The sequence below is a fragment of the Rattus rattus genome, chromosome 5 (assembly GCF_011064425.1).
Source record: "Rattus rattus isolate New Zealand chromosome 5, Rrattus_CSIRO_v1, whole genome shotgun sequence".
Classification (NCBI taxonomy): Eukaryota; Metazoa; Chordata; class Mammalia; order Rodentia; family Muridae; genus Rattus; species Rattus rattus.
Window position 1 is genome coordinate 36,666,035 of NC_046158.1, and position 24,138 is coordinate 36,690,172.

A 24,138-nucleotide genomic window follows, 5' to 3' on the forward strand; every position below is an offset into this window, starting at 1 on the left:
GGCAAGCATGACCCAACAGAGCAAGGAGCTGGGGACCCTCACCATCCTGCTTCGTCCCAGTCTCCCATCTTTTGCTAAATGCAGCCAGGGGCCAGAGGCCAAGGGAGACACAGGGAAACCAAGGAGCCACACTGAATCAAATACAGCAGTATTAATTTCTCTGACTATAAGTGTTCAGAAGTGGGTGATACCTATACGCATGCAGAAGTTAGCATTTTAGACAGAGATTGCTTTGGCCACTGGTATTGCACACTCCTGAATAGCACAGCTTCCCACTCACGCAAATTGGCAATAACCTGCTTTCTGTTGTGATGTATCCTATGTCCATATAATAGGATGAGCCAAGAAAATGTTCTGGAGTAAACACATTAGTTATCTCATTCTTAATTGAAATGCCAGGTGGGTTTAAAAATAACTGTCATGGCTTCTTCAGGAGAAACGTCTGCTTTCAGGATGGGCGATATTACATAATGATGGTGTCTTGTGTTGACGTTGCTGAAATGAATTTGCCCATAATCTTGTTTTAATTTCTCTCTTTTCACTATTCATTAGGGAGGGAGTTTATCTACTAAGGATGTTGTATTTCAAGTGTCTGGGAGAGTAAAAAGTAACGTAGGCCTCGGAATCATTCAATCATGACTTCTTAGAACTTAGAGCTCAGGTGATTTCCATGAATGTTTAATCCAAACACTTCATTGTACAAATGAGAGGGCAAAATCCCACACTGCCTGCATAACACGACCAAGGTCATCCATCGTATCGGAGGCCCCAGGCCTGACAGGTCTTCCTCTCCACTTCAACATTAAGGCATGTGCTGTGTACAACTAAGTGGTTGTACACCGTGTGTGCAGCAAACATACAAAATCAACCAATACTCTTTGAGTGCTTGGCACCATGCACCAGGAATAAAGGAATGAAAAAAAACATAATTTCTCTTTTTTTGTGAGTGTACAATCAAGAAAATGTAAATGTTATATTTTTAATATATGTGTGTATATATATATATATACATGTATACACACACACACTCACACTCACACACACACACAAATGCCAGGGGTGATAAATGCTGAGGGAAAACTAGGGCAGGATAATAGACGACAATATTAAAAAAGGGCCATCATAGCATGACATTTGTTTGGGTCCTTCAGTGAACCGAGAAGAGGGTTGTGCAGACATCTTGGAGGAGGAGGATGGTTCTTGGTTCAGGGAACCACAAGTGCAAAAGGCTGGGAGACAGTGCTAGGATGCTCATGGAGGAGGAAGCAGGTAGTCATAGCTGGAGCAGAGGCAAATAGAAAGGAATGAATGAGAATATGAATTGGTACGGTACAAGGAGGATGATCAGGCGGGGCCTTAGAGGCTGGTGGACTTTGGATTTTATTTGTAATGGGTGAAAGTCCATTTGTGCATTTTTTGGCAGAGGAGTGATACAACCGGAAGTGAGTGTACAAAGATCAGCATGGCCGCTTTGAGTAAAAGAACGTGGAAGTAGAAGACTGAAATAGGAGGAGAGGAGAGGAATTAGACAACGAGGAGGCTGATGCAATGCTTATAATTGTATTACATAGGTGGAGTTTCTTTCCATGTCAGAAGGTAAATGTAATAAAGGGAAATTACAAATCAATAATGACTCAAAGACTGTTAGGATGAGCACTAGGAGAGCAGATTGCGTCTGTATCGAGAACAGGAAAGTGAGAGCATCGTGGGTCTGGGAGAAAAAGCATAAGCAGCTTTGGCATTTAGATTTGAGGTAGTTGGGTATGTAGGTGTAGACGTCAAGAGGAATATTAATCAGTACTACTCAGCATATAAATGATGTGAAGTTATATTGTTAGTAAGTTAGTTGAGGTCATCTAGATAATATGCATACTTAGCACACGAAGCCCCCCAACCTACTCCAAAGTCTAAGAGATAGAAGAGTGAGGAAGACCCATGCAAGTTTACTAAGAAGAGAAGAGCACTGTCATAGAATGGCTTCCTAGACATAAACCAAATCATTTTCCAAAGAGAAGGCTCTGGTCAGTTCGATCATAATAATTCCAGGAAGATGAGAACTGAGAACTGACTGCTTGGATTAGTCACTGGGACACGGAAGACAAGGACAGCTTTGGCAGGGGCAGTGCTGCTGTCGCTGGAGGATGCACTAGTTCCAGAGGAGAGGAGTAAAGAAGAAAGAAAGATCACTAATCATCAGTAAAGAAGAAAATGTTCCACATCGCTAATCATCAAGGAATCGCCAATCACAGTCACCTTACACATGGCCTCACTCCAGTTGGAATGACACTGTGAAATGGGAAAAAGGGAACAAGTGTTGCAGAGGACTACAGAACACTGAGCATGTGCAGAGTTGGCGAGAAGATAAAGTTTGGAGGACAGTATGGAGGGTCTTTTAAAGATTAACAAAGAACTACCCACAATCCATCAACCCTAATGCTAGCGATATAGCTGAAGAAAAGTGAAGTAGTATGTTGAAGAGACATCTGTGTTTAATGAAGCATCATTATCATCAGTGAAGAAATGGGAACGGCCCAAGTACCCATCAACTCATGAACGGATAAGAAGCAAGAATACAGATTAGTTGTGAGAGCTGAACTCTTGTCAGTTGTGACAGCATGGGTGGTACCTTACTGAGGTCATCATTAAAGGAAATGAGTCAGGAAGTCAAGTAGCACATGAGTCCGCCATGTAAAAGTGAAAGATGCTGATCTCACAGGACTTGAGAGAACAGTGGCTCCCATAGGCTGGGTTGCACAGGACAGGGTGAACCGTGAGTGCAAAATCAGCTAGAGAGGAATAAGAAATTCTGCTGTGCCATCACACAGTAGGGCTGAGTGCACATCATACTGATTTACTGTGTACTTTTAACATGCCTTAGAAGAGAATTATAAATGTTTTACCATAAAAAGGTAACTATTATATGACATATATATAATATATTATATATATATACTTGCTCTTTTTAAGCACCATAAAATGTACATATAAACCAAAATATCACATGATCTAATATAAAAATGTGTTTTTTATGTGCTGAAGAAAATTAAGATAGAATGTAAAAAGAATTAGAGAGGGGGGAAAACTGGCTATGTTCAGGCTATGGAATGATGGCACTGTCTGAAGAAGGGTAGGATCAAGAAGAGGATTTGTTAGATGGGAGACATTGTGGCATAGAAAAGATCTGGAAGGTGGAGGATGGTGGGGCAAAGACTACTACAATATTGAGTAGGGAAGGCAATGAGATCCGATGTCAGGGTCATGGTTATCCAAACAACGGGTTGATAGATTTGATCTTGGAAACCTGTGGAAACTCCCTTGTGAAAGTAATGCCAATATGTTAATAAGAAAAATGCAGTCATGGCATTGTCTTCATTTTCCTTAACCCCCTCAAGAAATAATGCCACGAGGAAATGAAAATGGTGATATTTTTTTTAAGTCGGCTTGTAACAAAATCTTATCATGATTATCTTAAGTCTTATGGAGCATTTAATTACAATGCCTCATTAGCTCAGAGGAAATCATAACTATTAAGAATATGGAAACAGACACTGTCAGCTTTGGGCACTTTTAGAACATAAAAGCAATTCTACTGCAGCAAATGGGTACTATTAAGGAGTTTTAATATCATCGATTTCCTATCTGCTTGACAGATCTGTGTGAGCAATGGTAGGAATAAGGTGAAATAACCTCAAGTCCAAGACTTTGGTACTGAGGCTTCTTGAAACTCAGGTTTCCCAAAGTAGATTCATCTCGAAATTAATAGCCAAGAGCATCCACGAGAGCAGCACAAACATTACAGCAGCATTTAAAGAATAAACCGGGATTCACCCAGCTAGTCAAATACTTCACAGATATGTGACTTTATGGAAATTATGTAACTTGTATACATCTCAACTTCTTCAGGTATGAGAATCACATTGCTTTCCATCCCTTGGAGTTATTAAGAAGATTAAATGAACACAGGTACTGCCTAGAACACTGCAAACACTGCATAAATGTTCGTTAATTATATCAGATCATTATGAATAATTAGGACTTGGCAGAAAATACAGCCAATCATGGCACTTAGAGTTAATTCTTAAGTTTCTTCCCTCTAAAGCTGTCAACTGGGAAATCATGCGGAAAAAAAATACCTCTGGCTCTTGGTCATTTTAGTACTTTATTTCATCTGACTCTTTCTTAAAATTATATCATCACAAAAGATAAGAAGGTCCCATCATATTTTATTCTTCTGAGGAAGAAGCTGTAGGGGCTGTAGAAATGGCTCAGTGGTTAAGACCACTTAAGTTTGGTTTTCAAAGCCCACATCAATTGACTCACAACTGTTCATAACTCTAGTTGGAGGGCATCTGCTGCAAATGCCTGCTGGTTACAGGAACACATAGACATGTCCAGCTTTTTATGTGAGAGCTAGAAATTCAGATTCAGGTCAACATAAAACAAGCACTCTTGCACAATGAGCCATCTCCAAAACCCTGAGTTATCATTTTAAAAAAGACAGCTGAAAATGAACAAGTAGGCTCCCCATTGGCCATCTCTGGGTATCACCCTACTTTACCTGTTACTTGTAGAATTATATTAAGAACTAATTTCAACTTGCTCAGTCTCATGTAAATAGGACAGAATGGGTTCATTCAGTAAGCTTATTTCTGTGCATTCCTAAATTTTAATGACAAACCAAAGAATATTGGGAACAATTTTAATTTATGTGATTCTTGATTTATTTCTTTTGCTTAATTAAACCTCCTGCTTGACATTAACTTCTGTACCCATAAAATATTATTTGGAGGGCTAATATTAAAATTTCATAAGAAAATTGCAATCCCAATTTAATTTTGAGTTCTTTCTGTATAAAATATTTACTATCTTCTCCTTAACTAACCATTGTTAAAATTGAAGTGGAAATTTCTGGTTTCTTTAACAACTCAGTTGTGTCACGAGATCTTTTTTCTGGAAGTTGTCTTGTGAGAGAACATGTGATGTTATCCTGAAAACAGACGCTTTGAGAGGGCACATGATGGTTAGAAAGAATATAAATGGAAACCCACAAAACAGTGAGAAGAGGCTCTCCCATGTACAAAGCAATGCTTTGCTGGTCTTCACTTTGTAGACAGAAATGTACCAAAGAACTCCTGATATTCCAGTTGATTCTGGCCACTTCCACTGGCTCCTGCTGATTTGGTGGGGCCTTGGTGTTTCTGCTGGATCTTGCCACCATTACTGTTCTGTGTTTGTTATTGAACTGGACTGCTGGTATCCTGACAAGGAAGAGTGGAATTGCCCCAAGGAACTACCTCTAAACATATCCATAGCACTCTTTTCATTAACCTTCTTTTAATCCTACCTCTGGGCCATGGGTTAGAAGGGAGATTGAAGCATTTAAGAACCCTAAAGTAGGTTTTGGAAAAAAAATCTAAACCTGCATTAAATGACAAGTTATCCATTAAGTTACTTTAACTCTGGTGTTTGGGATTATTCATCAAATTTGAAAATTAAAAAGAATAACAAAATGGCCTGGGGAAGGGGCTCAGTGGTTAAACTCACATTCTGTTCTTGCATAAGATCTCAGTTCAGTTCCCAGCACCCATGTAAAGCAGTTCAAAACCTCTTATAACTCTACCTTTAGGGGACCTGCTGCTCTCAGGCCTCCATGGGCACTCACATAGGTGATTCAGTCTCTCTTTCTCTCTCTCTCTCTCTCTCTCTCTCTCTCTCTCTCTCTCTCTCTCTCTCTCTCTCTCTCTCTCTGCCTCATAACCAACCCCAACCCTCTCCCCAAATCTCCGCAAAACTCCACACCTAGGAGTTATCAGCTGACAGGACCAGGGAACAGCAAAGAAAAAAAAACATACCTTTGCTAGTCCTCAGCTCCATGGAGACTCAGCATTAATGCAGATGGTTTATTTGCAAAGAATCTCTCATGTTGTGAGAGATACAAGTGAGTGAATGTGAGAGTAGAGGTCAATTTTTGTGTTTGGACTGAATCAAAGACATGTTTCCAAGGCCCCCAAAGGTCTCCATTCTCATATTGCCTTCTCCATCTTCTGAAAATACACAGGTGCTGAAAGCCAGTTTTAACACTGAAAGTCGCCATATTACCAAGTGTCACAATAGTGCTCTTTGTTAATGTTTCATCCAGCACAGGTGAAATACTACATACATGGGCAGTATTTTTATCTTATATCGTTTTATTGTAACTGAGACTCAGTTAGATAGCTTTACCTCCCTTCTCAAAAGGAGCCTCGGTCTCTCCATTAAACAGGCTGGGGAGGAGTGTCTGTCACAGCAGGAAAGGATACAGAGGAAACAGAGGGCTCTGGCCAGGTCTGGCAGGTACCATCTCTGAGGGTCTGTTTTCCAAGCGTCCCTATGATTTCAAGAGGTTCCTTTTCCCACTTCCTAAAGCCTTGTAATTGTCATTATCCTCCTTCCTCGACATCGGGGCACTTCATGGGGATGAGAGGCAATCAGTCACAGGCGTTTGAAGGAAATTGCAGAGGACACTTCCATATCCTGAAGTTCCTGTGGTGCATGAATGCATGCAGTAGCAATTAAGGGCCTAAAGTAAAGGAGGGAAATTAATAGGAAGAGAGCTGCTAAGCCCTACTGCAGTCAGCCTGGACAAAAAAGTTTATTTCAAGGCCTTGACTTTGTTCAACTATGGCTAAACTAGTAACACTGCTAACACGGGAGCATTCACACTAAGAAGCCAGAGCCCAGAGTAGGGAGGGGCAGATATCCATTGTATGACTTGATGATACAAAGGCAAGAAATGAGAGAGGAGGTGGTGTAGGCATTTGATAAGAAGAAATGTACCTTCTAACTGCCCAGAGCAAAGGGAATCATCAGTACTCTGTGAAGGGGCCAGGAGTTACTTTTAAAATTACATTAGAAATATATGTGTATGGATATACGTGTATGAGCATACACGTATAAATAAGAAAATATTTAATTTGTTAGATGTGATGATACTCAACTAATTTCAAGCACAATATAATCCACTCCATTTTCTAGTTTTTGTTTTTTCTTGATTAACACTTTCGTTGTCCCGATAAACTTTGAAACTCAAATCTCCCTGTCTTATTTCTAAGGGTTTCGAATGACATAGAAAAAGTGTATACTGGCTTTGTAGCAGCACGAGTAAATACATCTTTAAGAAAAAAACTATCAGAAGAGAAACTATGTTGGAGTATCTTCTTATAAGGGCATGAAATTTGCAAAATGAAGGACTGGGGTCTAAAATAAATGCCACTGAAAGGTGCTTAAGACGCCATGAGTACATGGATGGAGATTCATTCCATGTGGACCTTTGAGGTTATAGCCACTCACTGCCAGCATATCTTACTAAGAGCCCATAGCACTACCCTGTGTGTGAAACAGATGTGTAGAGAAGCAACACACTTCTGTGTGAAGGAGGGTAGTAGAGTCAGTGCCTATTTTGAGACACATCACTTCCTTAAAGAAGACCTTGAGATTTCAAAACAGAACACACACCAGAAGGCTTAGATGTACAATTTACAATGAAGTCAGCAAGTCATAAAGTGTATGAGAAATGTTGAACATTTTATCTTTTTGAACTACGTGCTAATGAGTCTGCATTTTGCAGTTTATTGCCACCTAGACCCAGGGGATGCACTAGAGAACCAATGGCCCTGTGGTTTAGAGTGAATCACTACAGCTAACTGCATGCTCTATGTTCTGATCAGAATGTTTTATCTTATTGGTACTAAAAACTAGCTATGTGGCCACCAGTGCTGACTAAGTAATGTCCCCTTGAGAGGTATTCTCTTACCAGCTAAGAGCAACAACAGGCAAAGATAAAAAGGACTGTGCCCACGACTGGTTTCTGGAGCTGGTTTAATTCTGTTGCCTCCAGTTATAATTAACTTTATCTGATTTCTATTTGAAATGTCTGATTTGATTCTAGCTACCTTTTGCTTTACCACTCCACTACAGCAATATTAATATCAGTAATTACTGTATTATTTATAGAGCTCTTTCTGGGCATGTGCTAGCTGTTTCCCATGTTTTGTCTCAACTCATTGAATATTATACAAATAGATACAAACACTGAAACTCAGGAGATAAAACAATTGTCCCCATGGTCATACAATTAGTAAGTGATAGCTCTGAACTTTGACTAGATCTGAGCAAGAAAAAAATCCCATGAGCTCAATGCAGTTGGAGCCAAGCCCCATTCTAGTGGACTCACTGAGTTTGGGGTCTTCCACTTTTGCTACCCAGTTTACCATTTGTTGATTTCTCTTTCCACAATGGCTCATCTCTGTCTTCATTTGGAACTCAGTCTCTTTAGATCAACTACAGTATCTTTGTATCTATATATGTGTTTGGGTTCCTTTTTCAATGAGATTGCTAGTGTATCATATGTTATAGCTAACATATGATGAAAAATAGAAATATCTTTGGATCTGCTCCCTCTCCTTCATTAAATTCTATTTCAGGGCCATGGGCCTGCCTTGTGATATTAAAACTAATACAAAATCAAGTAGCAGGAAACCATTCTCCAGTCCCCAAAATGGTTCAAGGTCAAAAGGAAGACATGAGTCCACCCACCTTCAGGAAGCAATCTCCCCTTCTACGTCTGCAGTGTTCAGCCTATCTTCATACAGGGAGATACAAGTAATCTTAGCTCTTCCTGAGGCCAGATAGAAGCCTTTGCAGGAAGTAGTATCTGGAAATGCCATGTGCCTCTAGGCTCCAACCTTAGCCTCTAATACCTAGGCTGTTTAGGTCAGCCCTCCAGGCTCAGGACTCTGGGTCATTCCCACCCTCTTATTGGTAGCAGAGGTTGACAGATGAGGAGGCACTTTGTCATCCTGCTTCTCACCAGGAGAATTCGGGGCAGACTGTAACCTCTTTTCATGCTGCCCTACTTCAGACGTTGTCTCAAGACACTATGTTTTATAGGATTTCCACATAATAGGCAAAAGCCACACACACAGTCTTTTTTTTTTTTTTTTTTTAACTTGAGTATTTCTTATATACATTTCGAGTGTTATTCCCTTTCCCGGTTTCCGGGCAAACATCCCCCTCCCTCCTCCCCTTCTTTATGGGTGTTCCCCTCCCATCCTCCCCCATTGCCGCCCTCCCCCAACAATCTAGTTCACTGGGGTTCAGTCTTATGGGACCAGGGCTTCCCCTTCCACTGGTGCTCTTACTAGGATATTCATTGCTACCTATGAGGTCAGGTCCAGGGTCAGTCCATGTATAGTCCTTAGGTAGTGGCTTAGTCCCTGGAAGCTCTGGTTGCTTGGCATTGTTGTACATATGGGGTCTCGGGCCCCTTCAAGCTCTTCCAGTTCTTTCTCTGATTCCTTCAACAGGGGTCCCATTCTCAATTCAGTGGTTTGCTGCTGGCATTCGCCTCTGTGTTTGCTGTATTCTGGCTGTGTCTCTCAGGAGCGATCTACATCCGGCTCCTGTCGGCCTGCACTTCTTTGCTTCATCCATCTTGTCTAATTGGATGGCTGTATATGTATGGGCCACATACACACATTCTTCTTAGATAATCTTCTTACTCTTCAGGTCTGGGAAGTCATCAGTTTTAAACTTCCAAAATCCTTCTCATTTCAAAAGATCCAAGAGAAAGACCTTCAAATTCTGGGAGGGTCTTTTATATAACTGAATGTGTTGATCTTTTGAAGGCTTCAGTAAAGTCATACATCTAGCCCCTTATCAAGGATATCCAATAAGACTCTTGTTACAAAAGAGAATCTCTAGGTTGGTTGAGAATTTTCTAATCATAAGTCTTCATCCTTTTTGTTGAACAGCTTTTCAAAATCAATCTCCTCCTAACGAAGTTCATTACACTGGAACTCCTTTTCTATCCAACTTTAGTGTCCACGAGCCTACGTCCTTTTTATACCCATCTTTAATGTCCCAAAGTCCACCTTTCTATTTCCAATACTGATCACTTTTGTTAGAGTCCTCATCAGCCATGTCTTTAACATCTGCTATTAATACTAGTCATTTGTTGAAGGTAATCTAACTTGTTGTTTGATTTTGCTTTTGTTTTTATTTTTAATTAATCAACCCAAAGTGATACCCTCAAAATTCTTTTGGCTTTTTCTCACTTCCAAATCCAAACCTACATTCTACATTCTTAGTTTTCCAGAACCCAGTTTAGTGACACAGATTTGACAGTACAAAACAAGACTTTATAGCTTTTTAAGCTCAGAATTCTGTAATGCAAAAGTCCTACATAGTGTAGTTGAGCTTCTCTGCTTTTGAAGGTACAGTATTGAAATCTAAGGTCTTGTTAAAGCAGAATTCTTATCTGGAGAAAAATTTGCTTCCAATCGAATTCTTGTTTTTAACAGAATTAAGGTCCTTATGGTCACTGGCTCAGTTGTGCAAGTCTAGCCATGTTTCCAGCCTGATGACTTCTTCAGTCTTTTGGCCATGGATGGCAGGTCCTGTCCCTGCCCTTCAAATCTCTAGCCACCCTGGGCAGCTAGCCACAGAAACTCTTCTCTACTGGGCTCCTGTGACTGGGTCATTCTGATAATGTCTCTGTTTTCCAGTAATCCTTATTATCTTCAGTTCTGGTGAGGAAGGGCATGTAGTAGGCTGGGGAGGGAATCTTAGAGAACATCTTCTAGTTGACTTGCTCAGTTGTACTTGCAGGCTCCTCTAAACACCAGTGGTCCTAAAGACATAGGGCTTATATTTAAGGATCTTAAGTTTTATCAATATTGTGTCCATCTTTTATTCCCCACCCACAGCTTTTAGATCAGTATCTAAAACTTGATAGTACACTACCACACTATATAGTAGCTCAAAAAAGACTTCAAGATTTTATAAAAATTTTCTCTCATATGAACGCACTAATTCTCCATACTGGGAGAACAGCATTGATCCAATCTGTAAATTCTCTCAGGATAATGGAGTGTAGGCATAGGTTTTTTTAAAACCTAATTTTAATAAGGGCTCTCAAATGCTATGACTCCACTTCTAGCCTACCATCCAAAGGAAGGGGAGAAAAGATGATAAATCGAACAAGGGAATGTGGAGATGTTTAGAAGTAGTTTCTTGGATCAATTCTAATCTCCAATGTCAGGATACTAGCAGTCCAGTTTACTAGTGTCAGAATACCAAACACATATCAGTAGCAGTGGCACGGTCTGGCAGAAACTGCCAGGTTTCCGCCGAATGGGCATGAATCAGTCAGAGCAACCAGGACCAGCTGGAATGCCAAGAAGTTCTCTGCTGTGCCTCTCTTGACAAAGCAAAGATCATCAAAGACCCAAGAACAATGAAGTATTGCAAAGCTAGGTCTTCACTCTCCCTTGAATTGTATTCATACTCTCTCCGAATATCATGTGTCTTCCCACAGGTCTTGCCTCAGCAAAACACCATGGGAGTCTGCATCACATGACACATCCAGAAACTTTCTGCTTCAATGAAGCTTCTGGAATCTTCTGAGCAGAAGAACTACTTCCAGCCTATAACCTGCACTCTGTTTTCACTATCATTGCTAGATAGCCTATGCCCTTTGGTTTTATAGTGTATTCTCCCCCAAGGTTCTCTGCAGCTGTATATCATTCTGGGTATTTTCAAAGGACATTCAAGTGCTAAGGTCCCACTAAAGCTGACTTTGGGCATTTACTGAATCAATGGCCCATGAACCTGAGGATTCACAAAATGGCAGATCCCTCTCCAAAGTATCTCTGAGGTAGAACCAAAGATTATACATTTATTGGTAGCATTCTGGTTTGCCTAATAATACCTCCCAGTTCAGTTGCAGACACTGCTGAATTCACTATGTTTTCAGAGAATTGTCAAACATTATACCTTGGAAGACATATGTCTCTAGTATATGACCCTTGCTCACAATTTCCATCCTGGGAGAAAAGCTAGAATTAACTTTGAGCCCATGAAACCCCAGACTTGGCATCCCATAGCAATTCATCTCCTAAAATCCTATGATACAGAGAAAATTTTATGATATTCTCATACCATACTAAGACCCACATACAGCAAAAGGGTATATTATATACCAATATTATATATCAGTCATTTAAAGACCTATTCAGCATAATCTTGTTTCTTAGAATAGTTCTATGCTCATTCATAAAAACACATCATCCTCCGATTTTATCGTGACAGTAATTTCAAGCATAGAGAGATGCCTGTGAAAACTACCTAACAGATAACAACTTATCTAATCTCAGCTAATCAACATCTGTCTTGGATCTTGAAATAAAACCATGAAAAGTATGAATATTCTTCCAACTGGAATTCCACAGAAAAAAGGTAATCTAAGATGTTGGGCACCTATAAGAGTAAACTTTGGCACTAGAAACAAACTAAAGCATTATCTTAGCAAATGAGCACTGAAATATAAATTGTAGGAAGAAGCAGTAGGGCAAAGAGTGTCCTGTCCAGACATTCTCCGTTGAGATCCGCCACAGGGCAGAGCTTCTCTGTCTCTGCTGCTCCCTTGTGAGTAGTCAGATGGGAAAATGGCTAGTGGCAGCAGGGCTAGGAGAAAGCATGTCTCAGTCAGCGTCAGTGGGCTTTGTCTGCAGGATTATCACCTGTAGGGCAATTATCAGCCAAGCTGCTTTAACGCTCTGGAAAAACCAAGTTTGCTTCCAGCATATAAAATAGTTATAACAAAGAGAATTTAAGTTTGTAATTAATAAAGGCAGCCAGAACTTTCGATCAGTACTTTTGATCAATATGTCTATTGATAACAGAACTCTCCGTTATGTAGAAATATGTAGAATAAATATATAAACATAAATATATAGCAATGCTGAACAAAATATCTCTTTTCCCCCTCCCCCATTCTCACAGACCAAGGAGATGCAGCTGAAGTCAGAGTAAGGCTAGACCCTAATAAGGGTCTGAGTAGCTGACAAGAACAACAAATAGCCCAGAACTTGGTCAGACAGAGGGATTAGCACAGCAAGATCACTCCCTGAGAAGTGGCTGGGCACTAGAGAATCAAAGGGGTCAATGATGCAGAACATTAAGCTAGTGTCATGCATGAGAACCTGGGACACTGGCTCACAGCACAGTGTCCCAGATCTACACAATAATACAGAAGCTGGTTCTGAGCCAGGATAATGTATATGGCCCTCAGCAGAGGCAGAAATAAGAGTTGAATTCAGAGATAGTCTCATTACTGAGTCCCCGTTCAGAAAGGAAAATACAATTCATACAGGAGCCATAAATGCCTTTCTTCTTTAGTCATTTAAACTCTCTCTGAAACCGTAGAAACTTCAGGCAATATTAAAAGGCAAATGACCAGAAAAACAAAGTCCTTGTAACCCCAGTAGCTGATTAAAACATAGCATCCTGTAATTGTAAGCCCCAGCTGTGAATTAATAAACAGCAAATAGGAAAATAGATAAAAGGTACAGATAAGCAATCTATGAAAGAGAAAATGTTCCAGTAACCATAAGCTATTCGGTCTCCTAAATAACAATGGAAATAAAAATTAAAACACCAGTGGGGTGCCTTTCACATTTGTCAGATTGACAGAATCTAAAAAAAAATTTATAATAATCATATAAAGTTTAAAAATCATATAAAGTTTAAAAATCATATAAAATTGAAAATACATTGATCCTACAACATAATTATTTTACTCCTAAAACCACCTAGATAGAGAAAGCTCTGGTTAGGCCAAACAGTGTCTGCATGACAAGAAACATTTGCAGGCTTGGCAGGAAAGCCAGTAAGGAGAATGCAGAAATCGGCAGGTGTGTCTACAATGAGACACTAAAGGCTCTAATTAAAAAGACAAACAAACTAGCTCTACTCTATACTGTTAACATAGGAACAATTTAAAACAGAGGATGGGATGGGAGAAGGAGTGTTGCAGGGTGGTGCTCATGGAAAAAGAAAATTAAATGACAACCTACACATGCAAATGTTTAACAGTATGTATTGTCCTGAGATAACAGAAACCAAACCTCTAGGAAGGAGAAAAAGGCACTGATAGAGGCCTCTGAAAATGACTTCAACTTGGCAATACTCTGCTTACTTTTATTTTGAAAATGTGAGACAGTATAAAGCATATGAAAAACTTCACTGCTTGGTGATCTCTGTCTTTTAAAAAATATTTCCTAAATGAAAAAATTATTATAAGAAGAAAGTAAGTGAAATAAACCAGATACCTTGGTACTATGTAATTTCTAAGAATTGAAATCTAATGTCAGGACATGCAGAAGCATAGGAGGGTCACCACAACTCTATATGCATGAGGTACTTGGTCTCCCCTTTCCTATGTGTCCCTCGTTATCCCATGCAAGATGGAGAAGTGAAAACCTGCTGGTAGCTTAATAGAATGCAACTGGAGCCCAGGCATGTGGCTGCCTTGTCAACATTTCAGCATCTGCTTCCTTAATGCTCCTAGGTATAGGGTAGGCCTTACATTCTAAAATGTAGAAAGGACATGGCAACCAACAACAGTGAATTTCTCCTTGATCTCCATGGTGCCCTCTTGCTTTAGGCTTTACCCCTTGGCCACCACAGCTGTCAATCATTCCATCCTTTGCTCTCTCTGTGTTTGTTCGCTTGCTTTAATGTTTCTAAAGCCAAATGTCATCCCTTTCTGAAAACTCAGAAAGTCCTTCTTCCTCACCTTTGAAAACCCCTTTCTTTGCCTTCTAGAAATCTGTATCAACTGCAAAGAAGACAGTGAGCAATGCCCTGTTCTGAATGGAGTGAGAGGCACTGTCTTCTAATATGTAATGCTTTCTGTGTCATACTTACCTGTAGGGAAGAAATGCTAAGAGAACCCTCTGAATAGAAGGCATATCTAGGGATGCACACTTCAAATATTTCAAACATTCATGATAGCTAACATCAGTGAGTTGTCTCACAAAGATACACAGTTCACTTCCATTATCTGAAACATGATCAATATTTACTAATTATTGAGGTTCGTCAAGTTATTCCTTTTAGAAATCACCTTTCTTAATGTGGGCCTAATGAACCACCCAATTTCCTTCTTTAGAGGAAAAAATGGAATTTAATTAAAAAATATAAGAGCTGTGAAAAGCAACTCCTTGCCAGCTGACTTTGTCAAACGGCCGTAGAACCTCCCGTGTGTTGCCTTGCACACATGCTGCCTTACTGCATTCAGCTTGCTGGAGCAAAGGCATGGCACTAGTCAGGATCAATGGCAAGTAAGGAGACAGAGATGAGGCAACACTGTCTCACAGCTTTAAAGCCCACAGTTTCTTTATTCCCAATATTCAACTCTGAAGGAAAAACTCCTTAAACAAGGGTTCCACCGACTCCATTGATCACAGAACCCCAAAATGTGAAAGCTAGTCCACCAATGGCCATGTGTTAATCAGTCACTCTTAGCACTGTAAGCAGCTTTTTTAAAAAAAAAATCATTTTTTACATCATGCAGATCAAGTCAATACAGGTGAACTTTCTGGGCCCTGGTATGCAAGACTGGAAAAGCTATGCGGCAGATCAATTTCCTTTCTTTGCACTGGTCACAAGGTAACTACGTTTCATGAATGATTTCCAGAGTCAGCAGCTCCCTGAAATGTTGCTTGATAGCTCTGATAACATTTTTAACTAAAATAATTTTATGGCAAATTTTGAGATTTTTATTGTAGGAACAGACAAAATGTCTAGATGTCACAAAGCAATCAAAACAAGCCCCAAGCATTTACATCTTCTGTAGATCAGCAGCAGAACTTCAGGGGTGTGAATAAATTTTTGGTGAGTATTTTTCAGATTTAGAAACAAGTATTTGTCCAAAAGAGGAATGATAAATTTGTATAACTGAAAAAAATCTAATAAATAATAAGTCAAGAATGAAGTCAAGGACCTTTTGGCATTCCATGAATTGTACACTGTACTCAGTACAATGTACTCTGCCAACAAGTACATTTCTATCCTTCACCACACTACCATAAACCAAAATGTTCTCCCAGTACACTGAAAGCTTTACCATATCCTTCTTAGGACAATACTTAAGAACAGCCACAAATGTTGCCCTTTTCCTCCAGTATGGAATGGACTCAGTCACAGATACCTGTGTCCATGCAAGCCAACAACATGGGTTTTCTCTTCAGCAGTCGCATCTGAGACACTCATAGAGGATACAGCAAAGCTTTGCTCATTTCTGACTAATGTTTCTGGAATGGCCAGGGAGAATCTATGGCAAACTCTATGGTGAGTCAAAGCTCAATCGACCAATTAAGGACCCATTCGCACATTAGAAAGCAGGAGATTGCAAACCTTAATCTCCGTCTCCTCCCTTCGTAGCAATTCCTTCTTTTTCCACAATTTCTCTTTCTCCTCTTCCCTTTCTCTTCTTCGGGCTGAAATTTCCATTTCCAGTCTTGATAGCTCTTCTTGTTGGGCTCGCCATTGAGAAACCTGAAACACACAGAAACCCTTCATCACCATAACTGTGCACTGCCATGTGATTCCATATGGGACAAGGTTTTGTGTCAAAGATGACTCAAGTTTTTCCAAACGTACATGTATATTTTCATGTGTATGTGAGGATATGATATGTGTGTATGCCAGTATAGAAATGGCGTCTTTAAAATAACTTATCCATGTACTCCTTAGCTGAAATCGGGGAGTCATAAAAGTGTATGATTTTACTTCAAAGAATGTGTGACTTCTGGCTCAATAAATGATGTTTGCTTTGTATATGAAATGTTTTGCCAATGGACATACTAACGTATAATGGTAAAAGTTTCATGGGGTCCCACCCATAGACAAAATCTGAAGGCAACCAATAACTGCTTGGGGAAAGAGAACTATCTCCTAAGAATGAGCTCCTATTGGTTGTCCAATGAAGAATGGCCAGTGGCCAGTACTGAAACCAAACAGACACAAAAAACAAACATGGACTCAACACATCATATATATGTATATATGCATACATATATATGTATACATATATATGTGTGTAAATATATACATACAGTAGTAATAAAATAAATAGGCTATCAGCTTGAGAGTTGAGAACATAGAAAGTTGAAAGGGGCTAGAGAGAGGAAAGGGAGGGGGAAGTGATGTAATTCCATTGCAATTTAAAAGATAAATTTAAATAAATTTTAAAAAAGAAAATCTGCTTTCACTCATGTGTGTAAGTCTTGAAAGTAGAGTAAACAGCTCTTTTTAATACAAAATTAGGGGCATGGTAAGATGGCTCAATTAGTCAAGTGTCTGCCATGTGAACATGAGGAACTGAGTTTGATCCCAAGTACCTATGTAAAAAAGCCAAGTGTGGCAAGTGGGCTGGCAGAAGAGCCAGTGCCGCCAAACAGCATATTCTTAGTTATCGGCGAGAAGTCCCGTCTTTAGAATTATGGTAGATGGGGTGGGTAAAGGTATGTGATGCCAAGCCTGATGACCTCAGTTCAATCCCCACCAGGGTCATAAAGAAATTATGTTCCATTCCTGTAAGTTTTCCTCTGCCCTCTATATAAATGCTGTGGCATAAGTATACCCACTTATGTACATGTAAAAAATTAAAATAGTATTTTAAAAGTAAGGTAAAGAGCAGCCAAGGAAGATACTCAATGTTGATCACTGGCTTCTATACACACATGGACACATGCACACATACACACACATCACATCACATCACATATCCAACTACCACTCAAATTCTGAAATGGTACTAAGACCTTAAAAGGTTTAAGAACTATTGACAGATTTCAGCTTCCTTACATTATAAGCATAGAAAACAAACATAAATCAAGATACAAACATAGAAAGGAACTTCCTGGGTATGGATGTATGCTATTGTTAGACAAATATTTTTCATAGCTTCTGTCAATATGTAAATATAATTCACAATATAAAATACACATAGCCTTTCATCCTTATTCCTGCCTCCAGGAAATTATCCAAAGATCATTGTACTGGTTAGTTTTTTGGTTTATTTTTTCAACTTGACACAAGCTGGAGTTAACTGTGAATCAAATTGAGACAAAGTGGTAATTTCTGGTTTTGTTGGAGACACATTGTGCCATGTGATGTTTTTCTGAAAGATGTCTATGAGAGGACATTTTGCTGAAGCAGACACATGAGAGAATGTATTTCTGAGAACAGATATGTGGTGTGTTTCTGGAAGCTATCTGGTGAAAGGGCATGTGATGTTTTGCTGGAGCAGAAACTTGAGAGGACACATGATGTTTGGAAAGAGTATAACCCAATAGACAATGGAGGGGCGTGGCATTGGTTCACCTTGTTTTCTTCTCTGATCTCTGCTTGCCTTGACTTTGTAGAGAGAAGCACACCAAAGAACTATTGGTGGAGTTCTGGATGCTTCTTGACACTTCAGTGGACTTATGCCAATCAGTGGGGCCTTGCGGTTTCTTCTGGATCAAGCCACTATTGATTCAGATTTGGTGTTTCCTAGTGGACTAGACTGCAGACAACAAAGATTGGAACCTCCCCTAGGAACTACTCCTAAACATGTCCACATCCACCTTGTCCTATTAGCCATCTTTGTCCCCTACCTTTGGTTGGTGGGCTAAAAGGGAGGTTGAAGCATTTAAGAATCCTTATTGAAGAAGGTTTTGAAAAATACAAACCCTCAAGACAATACCGCCATCAAATTTCCTAAGGGTAAGTATGTGGGACATTGAGATAGGAGGGCCCAGCCCACTATCAGCTTTGCTAGGCCTATAAGGAAGCAGACTAAGCAAGGCCATAGAGGGCAAGCTAGTAAGCAGTGTTCCTCCACGGCCTCTGTTTCAGGTCCTTCCTGCACATTCCTGCTTGAGTTTCTGACCTGATTTCCCTTCACAATGGACTGTAAGCTGTAAGCGGAAATAAACACTCTCTTCCCTGAGTTGCCTTTGATCATAGTGCTTTATCATAGCAATAGAAAGCATACAAGTAATACAGCTATCAACTAGACAAGCACACAAAAGGTGGACCATAGCAATTCTTCCTGCAACCGTTTAAATTCAGGGGAGGTCTAAATACCCAGCCATAAAAGTTGGCCTAATTCAAATTTTGTACATTCATACACTATCTATGATGGATAAAAAAATGCTACATTTCTATATTTGTTGATAAGAAGATATCCATAATATTTAGATGCAAAAAACAATGTAAACTACATTTGTAGTATGATCTAATTAGCATAAAGTACCCTTGTATCTGTACTAATAGAGGCTTTTGGAAGGAGGTTTACCCATGTGATAATAGAACGTCTAAAAATTATTTTGAAAGATTTTAAAAGTTATTCTAACCTTTCTAGGCTCAGTAAAGTTATTCTAACCTTTCTAGGCTGGGTACATTTTTTCTTTTTGTAAACACACATTTTTTTTTTTATGAACAGAAAACAAATGAGACTAATGAAAAGTAAACTCAAACTTTTTTTCTGATCCATGAGCTGGTCTGGCTGACCAAACAGTGAGTACAAATAAAAAAAAGCATGCAAAACTCCTTTTATAAAAGGTAATATATAATTTTGCAAGTATTTGATTCAAGCATCATTCGTTGATAACATACAAAATCAAAAGTGAGACATAGTATCATCCAAGTATGATTAAAGTTACTCTTAATAGTTTACTTTTAAATATTCTATATTAGCTTCAAATTTTTACTTTTCTAAAAACATATTTTGCCACGTCTATGAAAACAAAGGAGAAAATGCCTCCTCTTGACAGTCTTTACCCCAATCTCTCTCTCTGATCAGCATGGCTGAGTTCTCTGGACCTGAAGTCTAGAACTGGTCAGTACCCAGTATCCTGCTGCATACTTTGCCTTTAGGTCTATCTTTTCTCTACAATTTCACAGTCAGAATCAAGTGTCCTTGGCAACTGCTGGCAACAGTCTCCCTCCGGAACACTCAAAGGGATAGTGCCCTTCCCTCCCCCACCTGTTGACCAATATAGCAAAGAAAAGATTCTATTATCCCTTGCATGTTGGACCACAGCTCTGTCCTGCACCTGCAACAGTGCATGCCTCTCTCTCCCTGCCCCCAGGCACTATCCCTGCATCCTACTTCACCTCCAATCTGACTCTCTATTTCTCTTCTATGAAGTCTTCTCTTAAGGGTTTGACTGCAAAATCTACATTATCAGCTTTCTACCTACAATCCAACTCTACACAATTTCTTAAAGACTTTCCTGTTTGCTAGTGTTTCTATGGTCCAGGCTTCCAAAGTTAAACTTGGGGGCCTGTGGCCTTGCCACAGCGTCACACCAAGCCTAGGGTACTTATCTCTCCTCAAATATCTCCTGCTTCTGTCAGTAGAACCACAAATCTCCCTGGAGTATGAAGAGTATGCCCATCAATATAATTGTTTCTTTGCATTTCACAATAATCTTCAATGATATAAATAACCTGATGTGAGATATGTATATAAATATATATACATATACATACATATCTATATACATCATATATCATACATATCATATATATAGGTATATATATGGTTTTATAAATGTATATAATTTGGTCTCATACATACATACATATCTATGAATGTATTTAAAGTTAAGTGAGCTTTTCAAGAAATCAATTTCAAAAACATCGAGATTGACTGTATTCCTTATTCTTTGATTCACTCAAGCTATTTCAGCTAAATGTGTTTAACAAGACTAGAAGGTTCCCAAGGGTAACATCAATTGATTAAGTTGACTTTCTTAACCCCAACCCCTATTGTTAGTATGCAATTCTAGGCAAGCTTGTTTCTTGGCCTGGGAAATGACTGTTCCCATTCTTGCTCTTTTTAATTGTATGATGACAGCGACTCTCTCTTTTAAGTTATTTTATTTTACCTCTATGAGTGTTTTGCCTGTGGACCATGTATAACCTTGACACCTACAGAGACCAGAAGAGGGCATTGACTGTCTTGAACCTAGAACTGCAGGCAGTTGTAAGAAGCCATGCATGTCCTAGGAGCTAAATGCAGATGCTTAGAAGGGCAGTTGTTTCTCTTAACCAGTGAGTCGTCTCTTGGGCCTCATTTCTTAACCCTCAGGGTGATACAAACACTCCCTGTCTTACCAGTGTCTTAATTTCCCTCTATTTCATAAGATACATATCACCCAGCTGGGCTCAAATCATGCCCTCTTGGGTTTCTATGTATCTCCACCCACCCTCTCCTCTCGTGTACCTATAACTGCTCACTAATTATACTAAATATATTGTTTCCGCTTAGAATACAGTTCATGCATTTGCCTCCTCTTATACTGTTAAGCAGAGTATTGGTACATCATAAATACCTAATGACCCTGTAAGTAATTAATCAAGCTAAACACTGTGCCCAACAAGTTGCCAAAGTTACCATTTTCCAGCATTTGCAAGTATAAAAGAATCCCTCTTCTGTTCTCCAGAAAAGACATCTTACGTTGCTGTTTTTGAAGGATGCACATAGATTTTTGCCACGGGACTGTAAAACTACAGGCAAGTTCGATAGTCACAAACCAGTAGGTTGCCAATGTCAGCAAGAAACGTTAGGGCCAGGGAACCTGGAGTAAGACCTGAGCCTTCAGAAGCTAAGCTCCTTGACTTGATGTTAGAACAACCGCAACGGTCAGAGGCCTCGGATGTTTACCTGAAGTCAATAACTCATGGCATTGTTTGCGATTATAATTGTGCCCTAAGACATGATTATAGAAGCCAGACTTGTGTGATCCTGACAATGAGAGTTGGGCTCTCTAACCGTGGGTACAGCTGAGCGGGCCTTTTCAAATCACATAATGGATAAGGTGACAAACAGTGGGGAAAGGTGCCGTTGGGGGAAAAGCTCCTACTTAGTGGCTCCTCAGAAAGGGAGGTGAGAAAGACAGCCCATTGCGAGATTTTTTTTCTGAGAGGCCTAATAATAGGGGAGCTGGCAGGTGGGCGAAGGAGTCGATGCCAGCACAATAGGCCAAGAAAACATACAGAGCCGGGTGACAGACTGAAAGGGAGAACCGCTCAGAAGAACGTTCTGGCAATTTCATTTTAAAGGCGCTACTAATTACACAGCTCCAAACAGAGCATGTGAGCAGAACTGTGTGACAATAATAACCACGAAAGAACAGTGCCTCCCTGGTAGCCAAGTGCACATTGTAAGAAAAGCGTTATTCAGGTTATTAACTACAGGACATTTTTTTCCAGGTCTTTAGTTAAATGCTTTAATATTCCTGCTAAGTGCGCCATCTCTGAATGAGATCTTAGCCCACGAGGGGACAAACAGCATCAAGAGTGTGTCCGTCAGCTACAAATAACTTTAGGCCTTAAACTGGGGTGCTTAGATGTCTCCCTGCTCTTGCCGTAAGTGAAATGGTTCAAAGGAAGTTAATATGTAATGTGTTCTCAGGGGGGAAAATGCAAGGAAAAATTTAAAAATTAAAGCCCTGGAAACTTTAAAGGCAATCACTAGAATTAACGTCAAGGTAACAGTGTTAACACGTGTTTACATCAAAGTTGTGGGCTTTAAAAAAATTGATTATGTCAATACTGCATAAAGAAAATTAATATTGAACAGAGGCATTTCAGTCCCTTCTCTGCACCTAACCAACAATATTGCTATTTTGAACAAATGCTTCACAGAGTTCAACATATTATAAAGGAAGGACTGAGCTGTGTGACCTCAACAGTCACTCTTATTCTATTTCACTAAATGCATTACGTTTCCTTATACAAAAAGGTCACCATGTATGATAAATTCTTTGGTTTAATTTGCAAACATAATGAATAGCAAAAAGAAACATGAATATTTCATAGACCTTAAACAATTACAGATAATTAAACATTAACATTATATCAGCCACAGTTATGAAAACTTAAGTGAGCTGTAATTGTTTTGGGGGAGAAATAAAAAATGTACTGTCTGACCAGTACCCATGACTGACATAATAAGACATTAAAAACTACATTTGCCAGAGCTTATGGAACATCACATACATGTGTATATAGTTTGCCAGGGCTGTGCTAAGCTTCTTGAGGTGTTGTATGGTGTGGTATCATCAGAGAAATTCCAAGCCTGCCCTTTATCCTTCATCTGCCTACCTCCTCTCACCCTACTTAAATCAAAGCTTGGGTTCATTCTTTCTTGGGAGGCTCTAACTCACCGTGTCCAGACCAGATGCTGCTTCTCTATGCCCCTGTCGTCTTGAACAAGGACCAAATCCTCAGAATGGGCTACCAATTTCTTAAGAGCTGGCTCAAATTTGTGTTGTTATGTTGTCCAGAGCTTACCTGATGTGGAGGGAGTTGGTAAGTGTTCAATAAACACTTAGAGTGTTGCCCCATGGTCAATGTTCTTGTGTTGTGCTTAGAAGTAAGACGATGACATTCACATGCCTGACCCAGGATTGGCTACAGAGAGAGAAAGTTTTGTACCAGGTTCTTTCCTTTTCTGATGCCTCCACTGTGGAGAAACCCTAAATTTTTTCAGAGTTCTGGTTCCATCTGCACTTCCTGGATTTCATCCGTGCTTGCTGGGTGGGGGAAACATCCAGAAGCTTTGTCAGGGTTTTCAACACCCACCTCATATTTCTTCAAAAGTTAGAGTGCGTAAAAAAGACAGCAAGAAAATCCTCTCTCTTCTTCCTCAGTGTTACTCTAAGCCTCCAAATTCAGTTCAGCTGAATAATGTCAAAATTTCATTTTATTAAACCTTTAACAGTTGAGTGCTCCATTAAAAATTTTCCAAAATGTTCCATCGTTTTTCAGCATTATACACCTAGGCCGTTTTATCTTATGTTCCTCATTTCGGTTTAACTTCACTCAAGAAATAGTCCCTGTGACTGTGCGAATGTTATTGGGGCTCTCTATTCTCCACCTCGCATTTTTGCTTAGCTGAAAAACTTGGCTTTTCCTCTTAGCTTCACAATTATCCTTTGGATTCTTGGGTAACTTCATAAGTGCATTTTTATCACGCCTCTTTGATAAGTGCTTTCCATTTTCTGTGGCTTTTTATTAGTCCTTTTCAGACTCATGGAGATTATGCACTCTTTATTATCTTGACTGTTCCAGATCCATTACTTTTCAAGCAAAATGTAATGTGTGCCTTAATTGCATCCTGGATGGCCTAACCTTAGTATAAAACAAGACTTCTAAAACACAACAAACTAAATGCTAATAAACAGAAAATAATCAGCAGCTGGGTGTCTGCTTATTTGTTTGCTTGTTTTTAAAGGACAAAATTTACAAAGTTAT

General features: G+C 39.5%; 1 protein-coding gene across 1 annotated transcript in view; it reads right to left on the reverse strand.

Moving 5' to 3' along the window:
• Positions 1-24,138, reverse strand: part of Ccdc148 (coiled-coil domain containing 148) — a 183,808-nt gene that overhangs the window by 78,912 nt on the left and 80,758 nt on the right. The window contains exon 10 of the mRNA XM_032903324.1: positions 16,240-16,380. Coding sequence (XP_032759215.1) covers positions 16,240-16,380 — 141 coding nt within the window. The remainder of the gene's footprint in view (positions 1-16,239; positions 16,381-24,138) is intronic.